Below are 14656 nucleotides of genomic sequence, written 5' to 3' on the forward strand. Positions count from 1 at the left end.
CTGCCCATTCCTTTGAACCCAAAGTTATAGTGGACTTCAGATATCTATCCTACATATATACACACTGCACATTGAAAACACAAAAATGGACCAATTGCTAAAGAAAAAATGTGCCCACGCTTCTATACTGTAGAACAGTTTTCCTCTAATGGGGGCATTTACACAAATTTTTGTTAATTGGCAAAAACCTGCTTGTTTCGCAATTAGGTTATTGTGCGAACAGGCAGCCGCTACTCACCCGATGAACGAGCAAAATGATCGTTCATAGGGTGAAATGATCTTTTATGCAGCATAAAACATAACCCTCGGCAGCGCTTCATCCCATGTCATCAGGACTCATTGTCAGTGCACATGGGCTGCCATTGTTCTCAAGTGATCTAGTACACATCTTTCAGTGTGCATAGTTGGGTTTGGTCTGCCTACGGGTAAACGTTTACCAATTGGCAGTGGCATTGTGCTGCTGGTCAGTCTGTATAAACAGATGAGCGATTTTAGAAGAGTCTCTTTGGCTGCAAACTGGATTTAGGTAAATCCAGAGTGTTACCAGAGACTGGTTAGAAGCAGTAACTGAAGTTTACTGCATAAAATGTACAGAAAAAAAAAAAAAAAAAAAAAAAGGGGGGGGGGGGGAAGCTCCAATATAAAATTAAAACAGAAGTAGGGGAAAAAAAAAAATTGCCATAGTTTGGGGGCTGGCGGCATTTACAGCATTCGTTATGCAGTAAAACAAATCGAGAAGCTTGTTTCTTCAGCTAAGTACAAAAAGCAAAACAACAATTTTGAAGTTAACACTTATTCCATCCTGCCATTTTTCTTGACCACCGCAACGTTGCATCTACCCAAATTACCAAAAAGCAGCTTTTCTGTTGAAAATCTCCTAATTTGTCATCACTTAAAACTACACGCTTGGAGTCTGCGTTCTCGAACTGACCTGGGGAATCAGTTAGGTCAGCTTGAACATGGTAAGCACTTTTTTTGCAGTTCCACAGCACTCTGAATTCTTTCCCCGTTTTCCAGAGCACCATGTGGCAGAATGAATGGTGTCATTCAAAAGTAAAACTCATTCTACCAAAAACAAGCCTCATGTGTTTTTTTTTGTTTTTTTTGTTATTCTATTTGGCAAATTGCAGTGAGTACAGTCATTGTGGTGTTTGCTTTGGCTATTTTAGTTATTTAACCCCTCACAGCCAAATCTACATTTTGTGGATAACTTTTGGTTCGGGCAGGTTCTAGTTTAAGGACTCTTTAGGGAATTTCCAGGGAGAGTCATTGGTGAGCAGGGGCGCCAATTGCGCTTTTTAGGGTGCCGACTTCTGCAGCAAGGTAGGGCCATTCATAGGGCCCTGTAGTATTTGTATACGTTTACACTCACTCCCTTATATAAACTAGTTTCCTGTTTGTTACCTTTTTTAATGGAGGAGTTTTTCATTGATATCGTCACTTTGTTTTTAAAGCTTTTTTTAATAAGTTAAAGTTTGAGGATTTTTTTTTCTGTTAATTAACTTCTTGGATTCCTCCCATATTAAATTGTTAGGAACATTAAACAAAAAAAAAAAAAAGTTATAGCTTTGAAGACCGGGAGGAAAAGAAAAAAAAAAAAATTGCCCAAGGAGGAAGAAGGGGTTCATAGCACAAATACCCTGCACTATTTTTGTGGCACAGTGCATTACACAGTATTACACAGCCAATTAGGATCAAGCCTTTGGCAGTATCTATTAGATTTTAAGCTATGGCAGATTGTAGGCAACATTTCAATGTCCAGTTGTCATTGCAACCATAAGATCCCTGATGTGGCGATTCAATGAAGTGTTAGAGGGAGCAATCAGTCAAAGTCATACATGTTGTGGCAGCTATTGACCGCAGCAAGTAAGGCGGTAATGGACAAGCTGCAAATTCTCAGTTCTCAAAGCCTTTCCATGTCTTAGTAGAAAGTGGCGCATTCACTAGAATGTGAAGTCAGTGATGTGACCGTACCTGTTTTTCCCATAACCACATGCCATCAAAGAAAAGGGAGCTCCATACAACATGAGCAAAACCTGGCCATTCCAAAATTACAGTAAGGATAGCAGGCTCAAACAGACAATTACCTACAATGCACTGCATGAGCAGACAAAGAAACCATACCTACATCTGGCAGCTACAAGTTTGGCCATGCAACAGTACCAAATGGAACCACAAAACCTCTATATTCAACCAGCATAAGTGTTATCCATGCAACACCCAAAGCTTGTAATTTCATAAGTCCATATTCAAATGACTCTTACCCTACAACATAGCATACTTTTCTGTCCATTCTCTTGCTAGCCTATTGTACCTAGTAAATTAAACATACAACTTTTTGGAAGCAGCCACCAAGAGATTCAAGCTGCTTTAGTGTATTTATAAATCTGCATTATAAAAAGGTTAGATGTGGTAAAAAAAAAAAAAAATAAATAAATAAATAAAAAAAAAAATAGCATATTTAATAAAGGTCACGGATCATGTAATACTTACTTTTCCCTATCTGTTTTGTAGATCCGTGCAATCTCTGGCACTAGAGGGTCATCTGGGTTTGGGTCACATAACAGTGAACAAATTGACAAAAGAACTGCAGAAAGAAAAAAAAAAAAGTCAAGAAAATTTACTAGTGAAGGTTATTAAAATTTGTTATAAAATCAGCAGAATTTATATAAAAACATTTTCAATGGTTCGCATTTCGGAAATCTGGAGTTATTCTTCCAGGGTTATGAATATAACATTGGTTGGCAAGTTACATCGTTAGGATACACATCACCTTCAGAATTGTTGGTTTTTAACAAAAAGGGAGCTACAGCCAATTACTTTTATAAAAAAAAAAAAAATTCATACCTTAACTGGGAAAAGCCATAAGCTCCCGATAGGTGAGGGTTCAACTGTTGTAAAAGCACCATTAATTACAATGGCAGCCACAGCAATACTTTACAGCTGAGACTTCAGATTTTCCATAACGATATAGAATGTTCGTGAATAGCATACCCGCTGAAAAGTTTCTGGCATGTGGAAAGTGCTGCATATTGCAGTGCAAGAAAACAATGCAACGTTCTAAAGTCTGCTCAATAGTGTACAGTAAGGGTATGTGCACACTAGGCGTTTTTTTCACGCTGCGTTTTTATGTGCGTTTTTGTCTCAAAAACGCACCCGCGGCTAAAAAACGCGACAAAAACGCATGCGTTTTTGCCGCGATTTGGTGCGTTTTTTGCTGCGTTTTTGCTCACTGCGTTTTTAATCAGTGCACAATGCCATTAAAGATTGTTGATTAAAAAAAAGAAAAAAAAAAGGTCTGATGTCATTTCCTTCTGCAAAATGTTCATTGTATGCAGGAGAGCAGACAGACAGCTGCAGAACTAGTGTATGCAGGAGAGCAGACAGCAGCTGCAGAACTACAAGGCTCAGCATCCTCCATCCAGGACTGTATGCAGTTTTTTGCCCAAAACGAAAAAAAAAAAAAAAATGACATGGGCTTCGCCATATTTTTGTATGCTAGCCGGATACAGCAGGCAGGTACGGGCTGCCCCCAACCCCCAGCTGCCTATTTGTACCCGGCTGGGAACCAAAAATAGAGAAGCCCTTTTTTTTTTTTTAATTATTTCATAAAATAATTAAAAAAAAAAATGACGTGAGCTTGGCCTAATTTTTGAGTCCAGCCGGGTACAACTAGGCAGCTGGGGATTGGAATCCACAGTGCAGGGTGCCCAAGCTTTCTGGGCACCCCCACTGCGAATTGCAGTCCCGCAGCCACCCCAGAAAATGGTGCTTTCATAGAAGCGCCATCTTCTGGCACTGTATCCAACTCTTCTAGCTGCCCTGATGCCGGGTGGCTAGCTAGGTAATAATGGAGTTAGGGCTAGCTGTATATTATCAGCTAGCCCTAAGCCCGAAATTCATGGTGTCACGCCAATATTAGACATGGCCACCATGAATTTCTAGTAATGATAAAAAAAAAAAACACAACGCACAGAAAAATATTTTTATTAGAAATAAAAACAACACAATTAGTGACTCCATCTTTATTGCAATAAAGACCCCCCCTCCGCAGTAATCCTGGGTTAGGGTCCCGCGCCGTCCAATCAGGATCCAATATCATCTGATCGGTTTGCTGGAAGGTAAAGCGATCAGATGATGTGTCAGGATCAAGTGCCTGAATCACATCACACATCAGCTGATTGTATAAAAGCCGATTATACAATCAGCAGATGCATCAGTGCAAAAAAAAAAAAAATAAAAAAAAATACTCACTTATGTGCTGTGCTGATTACCGGCAGCTCCTGGAGCGATCGATTGGACAGGAGTCTGATCCCGTCCGATCGCTGCAGCAGCTGCCGGTAATCAGCTGATGAAGTCCCCTGACGGCAGGATCAGCTGATAGCCGGCCGGGCGCGAAAAAGCCGGCGAGACTACGATCAGCTGATGCGTCAGGTGACTGCATCAGGTGATCCACCGCCAGGTCCTGCAAGCAAGGTCCTGCCCCGGGGAGACTGCACACAGCCAGAGCGGCGGTACCGGGAGGAGATGGGAGCGGGCATGGCACCGGCAGACAGGTGAGTATATATATGACTTTTTTTTTCTACTGTTCACTTTGGTTTTCGCCGCTGCCTCCACCTCCTGCGCAGACATGGCGCCGCACGGAGCTGACATGCACAGGACGGGAGGTGGACGCAGCGGTGACGGTACCGGGAGGATTCATGCTTCTGTGTTTACCAACAGAAGGAATCCTCTTCCTGTACACGTCACTACACTGCCCACCCCTTGCGTTTATAGCTGCGTTTTTAGTCATAGAAACGCGGCTATATGAGTTTTTCATTGCGTTGTTGAACATCTCATTGAACTCAATGGGTGAAAAACGCAGTGAAAAACGCAGAAATAATTGACATGCTGCATTTTTGTGGTCACCACAAAAACGCAGCTACAAAAAAACGCTGTGTGAGGACAGCACTTCTGAAAACCCATAGACATTGCTGGGGAAGCAATGTCACTGCGTTTTCAGCACAAAAACGCGGTAAAAAACGCAGCTAAAGACGCCTAGTGCGCACATAGCCTAAGGCTACATGCGCACGGGACGTCCGCAGGTTTCCTGCAGCAGCTCCCTGGAATCCGCAGCCATCAATAGCTGCGGGATTCCAGCGAAATCTCTGCGGTAAACCTGCGGACATTCATGCAACTTGCCTGCGGACGTCCCGGCCTCTATCTCCATAGTAGAGGACCAGGAATTCCGCAGGAATAATTGACATGCAGTTATGAGGGTGCGGGACATCTGCAGCATGTTTCGCAGCCACACATACCACAGCATGGACACAGACACTCCCCATGTCTCATAGGATAACATGGGGAGGGTCTACTTGCTAAAACCTGCGGATTTTTCTTGAAAAAAAAAAAAAAAAGAAAATATCCAGATAAATCCACAGGTTTTCAGTGGCAAAATCCGTGAGTACATAGTCCCATGGGCACATAACCTAACAATTAAAACCGGCAGCGCACGCTGACCCGTGGTGTGGATTGGAAAACTCAGCATGTCAATCTCACAGCAAATTTTCATTGATTTACCTTTTTCAATGCAGAAATCTGTAGCAAACCCACAGAATTTTGCAACAGCAATACAAATGTTAAACAGCAGCTAGACTTACCTTTAGAAATAGTTAAAGCTGGGGACCACTGTGATCTGAGTATGTCAAGACAAATGCTGCCATTGCTGTTAATATTTGGATGGTAGATTCTCGTTGTAAACGCAACCTATCAAGTAAAAAAGCAACGATAACCGAGCAATCCAACATTTAAAGTCAAATGTCATTTAAAGCAAGTAATTCAGTAAGCTTTTACATTAATAGAAAAATTTGTTTTTAGTTGGTAATTTGCATCAGAGCATTCAGGTACATGATCATTTAGTAGCTCTATGGCATTTTCAGTAAGGTTATAAAGCTTAAAAAAGGTCAGGGTTTAAGACTACATATATCCAGTTAAAACCTGCAAATCTGGGAATTTTTCTACAAGATTACAAAATGGCAGAGCACATCAAGTACCCAACCATCATTCTTTTTCCAACAGCCCCATAGAGAGTACGGCACCTGAGGAAATGAGTGGCGTGCCAGTCCACAGTGCCACTGCATGCTAATGGAAATAGAAGACGTCCGCTCTGCTGATCACTGCGGGTCCAGCAGTCATACCAATCAAGAAGTCATTTATCCAGTGGATAGATTTTTTTTCCCCCTCTTCACCAGACAAACCCTCTAACCTCTTAAGGACTAAGCCAATTTTGTACTTACAACAGGCCATTTTTTTTTTTCAAATCTGACCAGTGTCAATGGACCCCGGTGATTCTCACTTTTTTTCCACGACATTGTACTTCACGATAGTTATAAATTTAGGATAATTTGATTCGTGGAAACCCCCACCCCCACCCCACACACACCATTTTGATACACACCCCCCCAACTGGATTGCCAGCCAAGATAAAGCTGAAAGCTGGGGTCTGGTATTAAGGTGGCAAGGGCCATGGTTATTTGGCCCTTCCCAGCCTAAAAATAGCAGGCTGCAGCTGCCCCAGAAGTGTCGCATCAATTAGATGTGCCAATTCTGGCGCTTCGCCCCGGCTCATACCGTTTCCTTGGTGCGATGGCAAATTGAGCAATATCAAGGGGTTGATGCCAGCTGTGTAATGTCACCTGGCATCAAACCCAGCAGTTAGTAATGTTGTGGCGTCTATGAAGATACCAGACAAATTGTCAGTAACGACAAAAAAAAAAAAAAAAAAACAAAAAAAACTTGGGAAAAAAAAATAAAAAAAATAAATAAAATCTGGTCAGCAGTAATCCATTTGGGAGGTCCCACAATGATTCTGCACCTTCCAGAATATTGGGGGGGCATGCTTAGGGAACACATCCCCATTTTCTGGAAGAGCAAGCCCTTCATGTGATGAGTGTGTGCAGTGAACTGAGAACACTGCACTCACCCTCCCTGAGTCCACACCAGGTCTGTGTGATCTGCAGTAACTTCAGTGACACTGCTAGCAGGGAGCCGGTTGACAGCCGCTCTGCGCATGCGAACAACATCTTTTGAGAAGGAGGAGGAACATGGAGGGGGGGGGGGGAATAGTCGCTAGAGCAGGTACTGTGGTGGTTTGAACGACATGTTTGATCATGCTAGGTGGAAGATTTTTTTTTTTTTCTTAAAAAGTGCTGACCTTTCCTGTCAAGTCACTACCCCCAGTAGCTGAAACTCCGTAATTTTCCGACGCTGGGAAGGAGGGGGGGGCGCTATACCCCTTTTTTCTCTAACGGCCGTTTTAACACAGCGGATGGGAATGAAGGGAATTTTGTTACTTACCGTAAATTCCTTTTCTTCTAGCTCCTATTGGGAGACCCAGACGATTGGGGTGTATAGCACTGCCTCCGGAGGCCACACAAAGCATTACACTAAAAAGTGTAAGGCCCCTCCCCTTCTGGCTATACACCCCCCGTGGGATCACGGGCTGCTCAGTTTTAGTGTTAAAGCAAGAAGGAGGAAAGCCAATAACTGGTTTAAACAAATTCACTCCGAAGTAACATCGGAGAACTAAAAACCGTTCAACATGAACAACGTGTACCCGAAAAACCAAAAATCCCGAAGGACAACAGGGCGGGTGCTGGGTCTCCCAATAGGAGCTAGAAGAAAAGGAATTTACGGTAAGTAACAAAATTCCCTTCTTCTTCGGCGCTCCATTGGGAGACCCAGACGATTGGGACGTCCAAAAGCAGTCCCTGGGTGGGTAAAGAAATACCTCATGTTAGAGCTGCAAGACAGCCCTCCCCTACGGGGAGGCAACTGCCGCCTGCAGGACTCTTCTACCTAGGCTGGCGTCCGCCGAAGCATAGGTATGCACCTGATAATGTTTGGTGAAAGTGTGCAGACTCGACCAGGTAGCTGCCTGGCACACCTGTTGAGCCGTAGCCTGGTGTCGTAAAGCCCAGGACGCACCCACGGCTCTGGTTGAGTGGGCCTTCAGCCCTGACGGAACCGGAAGCCCCGCAGAACGGTAGGCTTCAAGAATTGGTTCTTTGATCCATCGAGCCAGGGTGGCTTTGGAAGCCTGCGACCCTTTGCGCTTACCAGCGACAAGGACAAAGAGTGCATCCGAGCGGCGCAGGGGCGCCGTGCGGGAAATGTAGATTCTGAGTGCTCTCACCAGATCTAACAAATGCAAATCCTTTTCATACCGATGAACTGGATGAGGACAAAAGGAAGGCAAGGAGATACCCTGATTAAGATGAAAAGAGGATACTACCTTAGGGAGAAACTCCTGAATGGGGCGCAGCACTACCTTGTCCTGGTGGAACACCAGGAAGGGTGCCTTGGATGACAGCGCTGCTAGCTCAGACACTCTCCGAAGAGACGTGACCGCTACCAGAAAGGCCACTTTCTGTGAGAGTCGAGAAAGTGACACATCCTTCAGAGGCTCGAAGGGCGGCTTCTGGAGAGCAACTAGTACCCTGTTTAGATCCCATGGATCTAATGGCCGCCTGTACGGAGGGACGATATGACAAACGCCCTGCAGGAACGTGCGCACTTTAGAAAGTCGTGCTAGACGCTTCTGAAAAAACACGGATAGTGCCGAGACTTGCCCTTTAAGGGAGCCGAGCGACAAGCCCTTTTCCAACCCAGCTTGCAGGAAGGAAAGAAGAGTAGGTAACTCGAATGGCCAGGGGGATACTCCTTGTGCAGAGCACCAGGATAAGAAAATCCTCCACGTTCTATGGTAGATCTTAGCAGACGTGGACTTCCTAGCCTGTCTCATGGTGGCAACAACCCCTTGGGATAATCCTGAAGACGCTAGGATCCAGGATTCAATGGCCACACAGTCAGGTTCAGGGCCGCAGAATTCCGATGGAAAAACGGCCCTTGGGACAGTAAGTCTGGTCGGTCTGGTAGTGCCCACGGCTGTCCGACCGTGAGATGCCACAGATCCGGATACCACGACCTCCTCGGCCAGTCTGGGGCGACGAGTATGACGCGGCTGCAATCGGATCTGATCTTGCGTAGCACTCTGGGCAAGAGTGCCAGAGGTGGAAACACATAAGGGAGCCGGAACTGCGACCAATCTTGCACTAAGGCGTCTGCCGCCAGAGCTCTTTGATCGCGAGACCGCGCCATGAATGACGGGACCTTGTTGTTGTGCCGAGACGCCATTAAGTCGACGTCCGGCACCCCCCAGCGTCGACATATTTCCTGAAACACGTCCGGGTGAAGGGACCATTCCCCTGCGTCCATACCCTGGCGACTGAGGAAGTCTGCTTCCCAGTTTTCTACGCCCGGGATGTGAACCGCGGATATGGTGGATGCTCTGTCCTCCACCCACATCAGAATCCGCCGGACTTCCTGGAAGGCTTGCCGACTGCGTGTCCCTCCTTGGTGGTTGATATATGCCACCGCTGTGGAGTTGTCCGACTGAACTCGGATCTGCTTTCCTTCCAGCCACTGCTGGAAGGCTAGTAGGGCAAGATACACTGCCCTGATTTCCAGAACATTGATCTGAAGGGTGGACTCCTGCTGAGTCCACGTCCCTTGAGCCCTGTGGTGGAGAAACACTGCTCCCCACCCTGACAGACTCGCGTCTGTCGTGACCACCGCCCAGGATGGGGGTAGGAAGGATCTTCCCTGTGATAATGAGGTGGGACGAAGCCACCACTGAAGAGAGTCCTTGGCCGTCTGGGAAAGGGAGACTTCCCTGTCCAGGGATGTTGACTTCCCGTCCCATTGGCGGAGAATGTCCCACTGAAGTGGGCGCAGATGAAACTGCGCAAACGGGACTGCCTCCATTGCTGCCACCATCTTCCCTAGGAAGTGCATGAGGCGCCTTAAGGGGTGCGACTGACTTTGAAGGAGAGCCTGCACCCCCGTCTGTAGTGACCGCTGCTTGTCCAGCGGAAGCTTCACTATCGCTGAGAGAGTATGAAACTCCATGCCAAGATACGTTAGTGATTGGGTCGGTGACAGATGCGACTTTGAGAAGTTGATGATCCACCCAAACGTCTGGAGAGTCTCCAGCGCAACATTCAGGCTGAGTTGGCATGCCTCTTGAGAGGGTGCTTTGACAAGTAGATCGTCCAAGTAAGGGATCACCGAGTGTCCCTGAGAGTGCAAGACTGCTACCACTGCCGCCATGACCTTGGTGAAAACCCGTGGGGCTGTCGCCAGGCCAAATGGCAGAGCTACGAACTGAAGATGGTCGTCTCCTATCACAAAGCGTAGAAAGCGTTGGTGCTGTGTAGCAATCGGCACGTGGAGATAAGCATCTTTGATGTCTATTGATGCAAGGAAATCTCCTTGAGACATTGAGGCAATGACTGAGCGGAGGGATTCCATCCGGAACCGCCTGGCGTTCACATGCTTGTTGAGCAGTTTTAGGTCCAGAACAGGACGGAATGAGCCGTCCTTTTTTGGCACCACAAAGAGATTGGAGTAAAAACCTTGCCCTTGTTCCCGAAGAGGAACAGGGACCACCACTCCTTCTGCTCTTAGAGAATCCACCGCCTGCAGAAGGGCATCTGCTCGGTCGGGATGTGGGGAAGTTCTGAAGAACCGAGGCGGAGGACGAGAACTGAACTCTATCCTGTACCCGTGAGACAAAATGTCTGTTACCCACCGGTCCTTGACCTGTGGCAGCCAAATGTCGCAAAAGCGGGAGAGCCTGCCACCGACCGAGGATGCGGAGGGAGGAGGCCGAAAGTCATGAGGCAGCCGCCTTGGAAGCGGTACCTCCGGTTGCTTTCTTGGGGCGTGATTGAGCCCGCCAGGAATCAGAGCTCCTTTGCTCTTTCTGAGTCCCCTTGGACGAGGAGAATTGGGGCTTGCCCGAGCCTCGAAAGGACCGAAACTTCGACTGCCACTTCCTCTGTTGAGGTTTGCTTGACCTGGGCTGGGGTAAGGAAGAGTCCTTACCCTTGGACTGTTTAATGATTTCCGCCAATTGCTCGCCAAACAGTCTGTCTCCAGATAATGGCAAGCTGGTTAAACATTTTTTAGAAGCAGAATCTGCTTTCCATTCTTTTAACCACAAAGCTCTGCGCAAAACCACAGAGTTGGCGGACGCCATTGAGGTACGGCTCGTAGAGTCCAGTACCGCATTGATAGCGTAGGTCGCAAACGCAGACATTTGCGTAGTTAAGGACGCCACTTGTGGCACTGCTGGACGTATGATAGAGGCCACCTGTGCCAGACCAGCTGAAATAGCTTGGAGAGCCCACACGGCCGCGAATGCTGGAGCAAACGACGCGCCGATAGCTTCATAGACAGATTTCAACCAAAGGTCCATCTGTCTGTCATTGGCATCTTTAAGTGAAGCCCCATCCTCTACTGCGACTAAGGATCTAGCCGCAAGCCTGGATATTGGGGGATCCACCTTTGGACACTGGGTCCAGCGTTTGACCACGTCAGGGGAAAAGGGATAACGTGTATCCTTAAGACGTTTGGAGAAACGCTTGTCTGGATAAGCGTGGTGTTTCTGGACTGATTCTCTGAAGTCAGCGTGGTCCAGAAAAGTACTCAGTTTACGCTTGGGATACCGGAAATGGAACTTCTCCTGCTGTGCAGCTGCCTCCTCTGCTGAAGGGGCTGGGGGAGAAATATCCAACAGCCTATTGATGGCCGCTATGAGGTCATCTACCATGGCGTCACCATCAGGCGTATCCAGATTGAGTGCGGTCTCAGGACTAGACTCCTGATCACCCACCTCTGTCTCATCATATAGAGACCCTTCTCGCTGAGACCCTGAGCAGCGGGATGACGTGGAGGGTCTCTCCCAGCGAGCCCGCTTAGGCCGCCTGGGACTGTCATCCGAGTCAGAGTCCTCAGCCTGTGATGCCTGGGACCCCCTTGAAGTACGGATTAGTTCCAACTGAGGGGGACCGGGGGGCATAGACACAGCAGTGTCCATGGTCTGAGCCACTGGCCTGGACTGCAAGGTCTCCAGGATTTTTGTCATAGTCACAGACATTTTATCAGCAAAAACTGCAAATTCTGTCCCAGTCACCGGGGCAGGGTTCACAGGCGTCTCTGCCTGGGCCACTATCACCATAGACTCTGGCTGACGAAGTGCCACCGGGATCGAACATTGCACACAATGGGGGTCGTTGGAGCCTGCCGGTAGATTAGCCCCGCATGCTGTACAAGCAGTGTATACAGCCTGTGCCTTGGCACCCCTGCGTTTTGTGGATGACATGTTGTTGTCTCCTCAGAGCAATATAGGGTATAAAGCCAAGAAGCGACCTTACAGTGCAATATACATATATATATCTGGTACAGGAAAAAAGTACACCAACTAACACTGTGGCACTAGTGGGGCCAGCACGAATGTGCTGCTTACCGCCCGCTAAACGCGGGTGTGTGGTCGCCAGAAATCCCTAGTCTGGGTCTCCCAGAGCCTGTGTCCGTCCTCCAGCCAGACTGCAAGCAGGAATGGCTGCCGGCGTCTGTGGAGGGGGGGGCGGGCCCTGGGCGTGCTCAGACAAAGTGCGGGAAACTTGCGTCCCACTGTGCCCAGTGAGAGGGCTGGAGCATGTAAATAAGGCTCCAGCCCTCGGCGCTGACGATTGCCCAGCGTCTGTCCCCTTCCCTGATTGACAGGGTGGGGGCGGGAACGAAGCGGAGCTAGGCCGCAAAAGCCGGGGACTAGATTTAGAAGCGCCGCCGTCGTAAAAGCACGGTCGGCGCTAAGTCCCCGGCGCACTACAAGTCCCAGCCGCGCCGCCGCTCCCGGAGCGGCCGGCGCGGTAGTTCCCAATACATAAAGTCACTCAGCTAAGCTGCAGTGACTCAAACCCCAGCGCGCAGCGCTACTGTCCCCGGCGCACTAGCACACCCAGCAAGTCTGGAGTGTGCTGTGCCTGTCTGTACGGGGACACAGAGTACCTGAATGTTGCAGGGCCTTGTCCCTGAACGGTACCCAGCTCCGTATCCAGCAGGTTCTATGGGTCTGTGGATGGAGCCCGGCCTCAGGGTGTGGGGGCCGGTAAGATCCCACTTCCTCAGAGCCCCTCAGGGGGATGGGGAAGGAAAACAGCATGTGGGCTCCAGCCTCCGTACCCGCAATGGGTACCTCAACCTTACAAACCGCAAGTGGGGTGAGAAGGGAGCATGCTGGGGGCCCTATATGGGCCCTCTTTTCTTCCATCCGATATAGTCAGCAGCTACTGCTGACTAAACAGTGGAGCTATGCGTGGATGTCTGACCTCCTTCGCACAAAGCTTGAAAACTGAGCAGCCCGTGATCCCACGGGGGGTGTATAGCCAGAAGGGGAGGGGCCTTACACTTTTTAGTGTAATGCTTTGTGTGGCCTCCGGAGGCAGTGCTATACACCCCAATCGTCTGGGTCTCCCAATGGAGCGCCGAAGAAAAGTACCCTTTCCTGCCACCGTTTTAATCTTTACGACTGTTGTAAAGGGGTTAAAACTGTAAATGCGAGGGCGCTAATCAAAAATAAATCCAGCAGAAACATAGGAAGATCAACCAACTGCTTAATACTGCAGTAACACCTTAGCGATTAGTGCTGAACATTATAGTCACAGGTCTTTAAGCGGAGCTCCTCCATACCAGGCAAGCCTTAGCTATACTTCACAAGCCAACATCTACTTTGAGGATGACGGAAATTGGTCTCCAATTCCTGTAACTGTTTATTACTAAAAGCACCGCTCCAGGAGGTATTTTTTATTTTGGTTAATTTAAGTGCTAGCTAGAGTGGTGCCACCAACATAAGGTGACCGAGCCTACTACAGTTGCCAGCTGCTGCAGTATTCAGCTTTTCCTGGCGCCGCTCTGAACCCAATTGGCCATCTTGTGACCACAACTTCTGACTGACCGAAAGTCAGATGTAATGTCACAAGAATTTGTGTGTCTACGAGAGCCTCGTTCTTGCTCTTAGACTTGCAGTAAGTTATGACTTCCGTATCGTGTAGCAAACTCTGGATTCATCTGGCAGGTCACACTGACTGGCAAGTGTGAGTTTAGGGAACTTAGATTAAATGGACCACTCCAGCAGTAAAATTTAAACTGATTTTTTTTATTGATACTATTTTGATGTTAATATGCTGATCGCATGTGTGTGGTATTGCAGCAATTAAATTCTTACCGACGTTGGGCGTAATGGGTACATCTTGGCTGTCTGGGCCATAACAACCAAGGACTTACCCACTATGTCCTGGCGATCACAGGGGTTCAGGCGCTGTACCCCCGCCAGGTCTGCGCTTACCTCGTAGCCAAAGCCCAACTATCACTCCCAGGAGCGGTGCCCACACTGCTCCTTGCAGTTTAAGCCCCTAAATGCTGCGATCAATAGTTATTGCAGCATTTAGATGGCAGGGAGAGTCATTCTCCTCAAGCAATTAGGTCCCTGTAATGCGATCACAGATACCAGATCACTGCCATAAAAAACGTCACCATAAACTTTGGGTTACCCAGCTACAAAGGCCTCGCACACCATGCATCTGACAGAGTGCGGCACTGAAATCTAATATAATGCTTGATCATTACAGTAGATATCAGTGATCAGGGCACTTAAGTTAAGTGTCCCATAAAAGGGGAAGTTAAAAAAAATAAAATAAATAAATAAATAAATAAATAAATATTGGTATTGCCGCAGTCAGGAGAATGTTATTTGCAAGATATTTTTACCGCA

General features: G+C 47.6%; 1 protein-coding gene across 2 annotated transcripts in view; it reads right to left on the bottom strand.

The window, feature by feature from the left end:
- Positions 1-14656, bottom strand: part of LOC142311597 (ubiquitin-conjugating enzyme E2 D2) — a 70924-nt gene that overhangs the window by 4895 nt on the left and 51373 nt on the right. Inside the window, exons 5-7 of one of the 2 annotated variants that reach the window (XM_075350158.1) lie at positions 5640-5745; positions 2494-2587; positions 2265-2314 (exon numbers count right to left, since the gene is read on the bottom strand). In XM_075350158.1, coding sequence (XP_075206273.1) covers positions 2266-2314; positions 2494-2587; positions 5640-5745 — 249 coding nt within the window. In that variant the 3' untranslated portion in view covers position 2265. The remainder of the gene's footprint in view (positions 1-2264; positions 2315-2493; positions 2588-5639; positions 5746-14656) is intronic. The other variant, XM_075350166.1, reaches the window with a different exon arrangement.

The sequence above is a fragment of the Anomaloglossus baeobatrachus genome, chromosome 1, assembly GCF_048569485.1.
Source record: "Anomaloglossus baeobatrachus isolate aAnoBae1 chromosome 1, aAnoBae1.hap1, whole genome shotgun sequence".
NCBI classification, from domain to species: Eukaryota; Metazoa; Chordata; class Amphibia; order Anura; family Aromobatidae; genus Anomaloglossus; species Anomaloglossus baeobatrachus.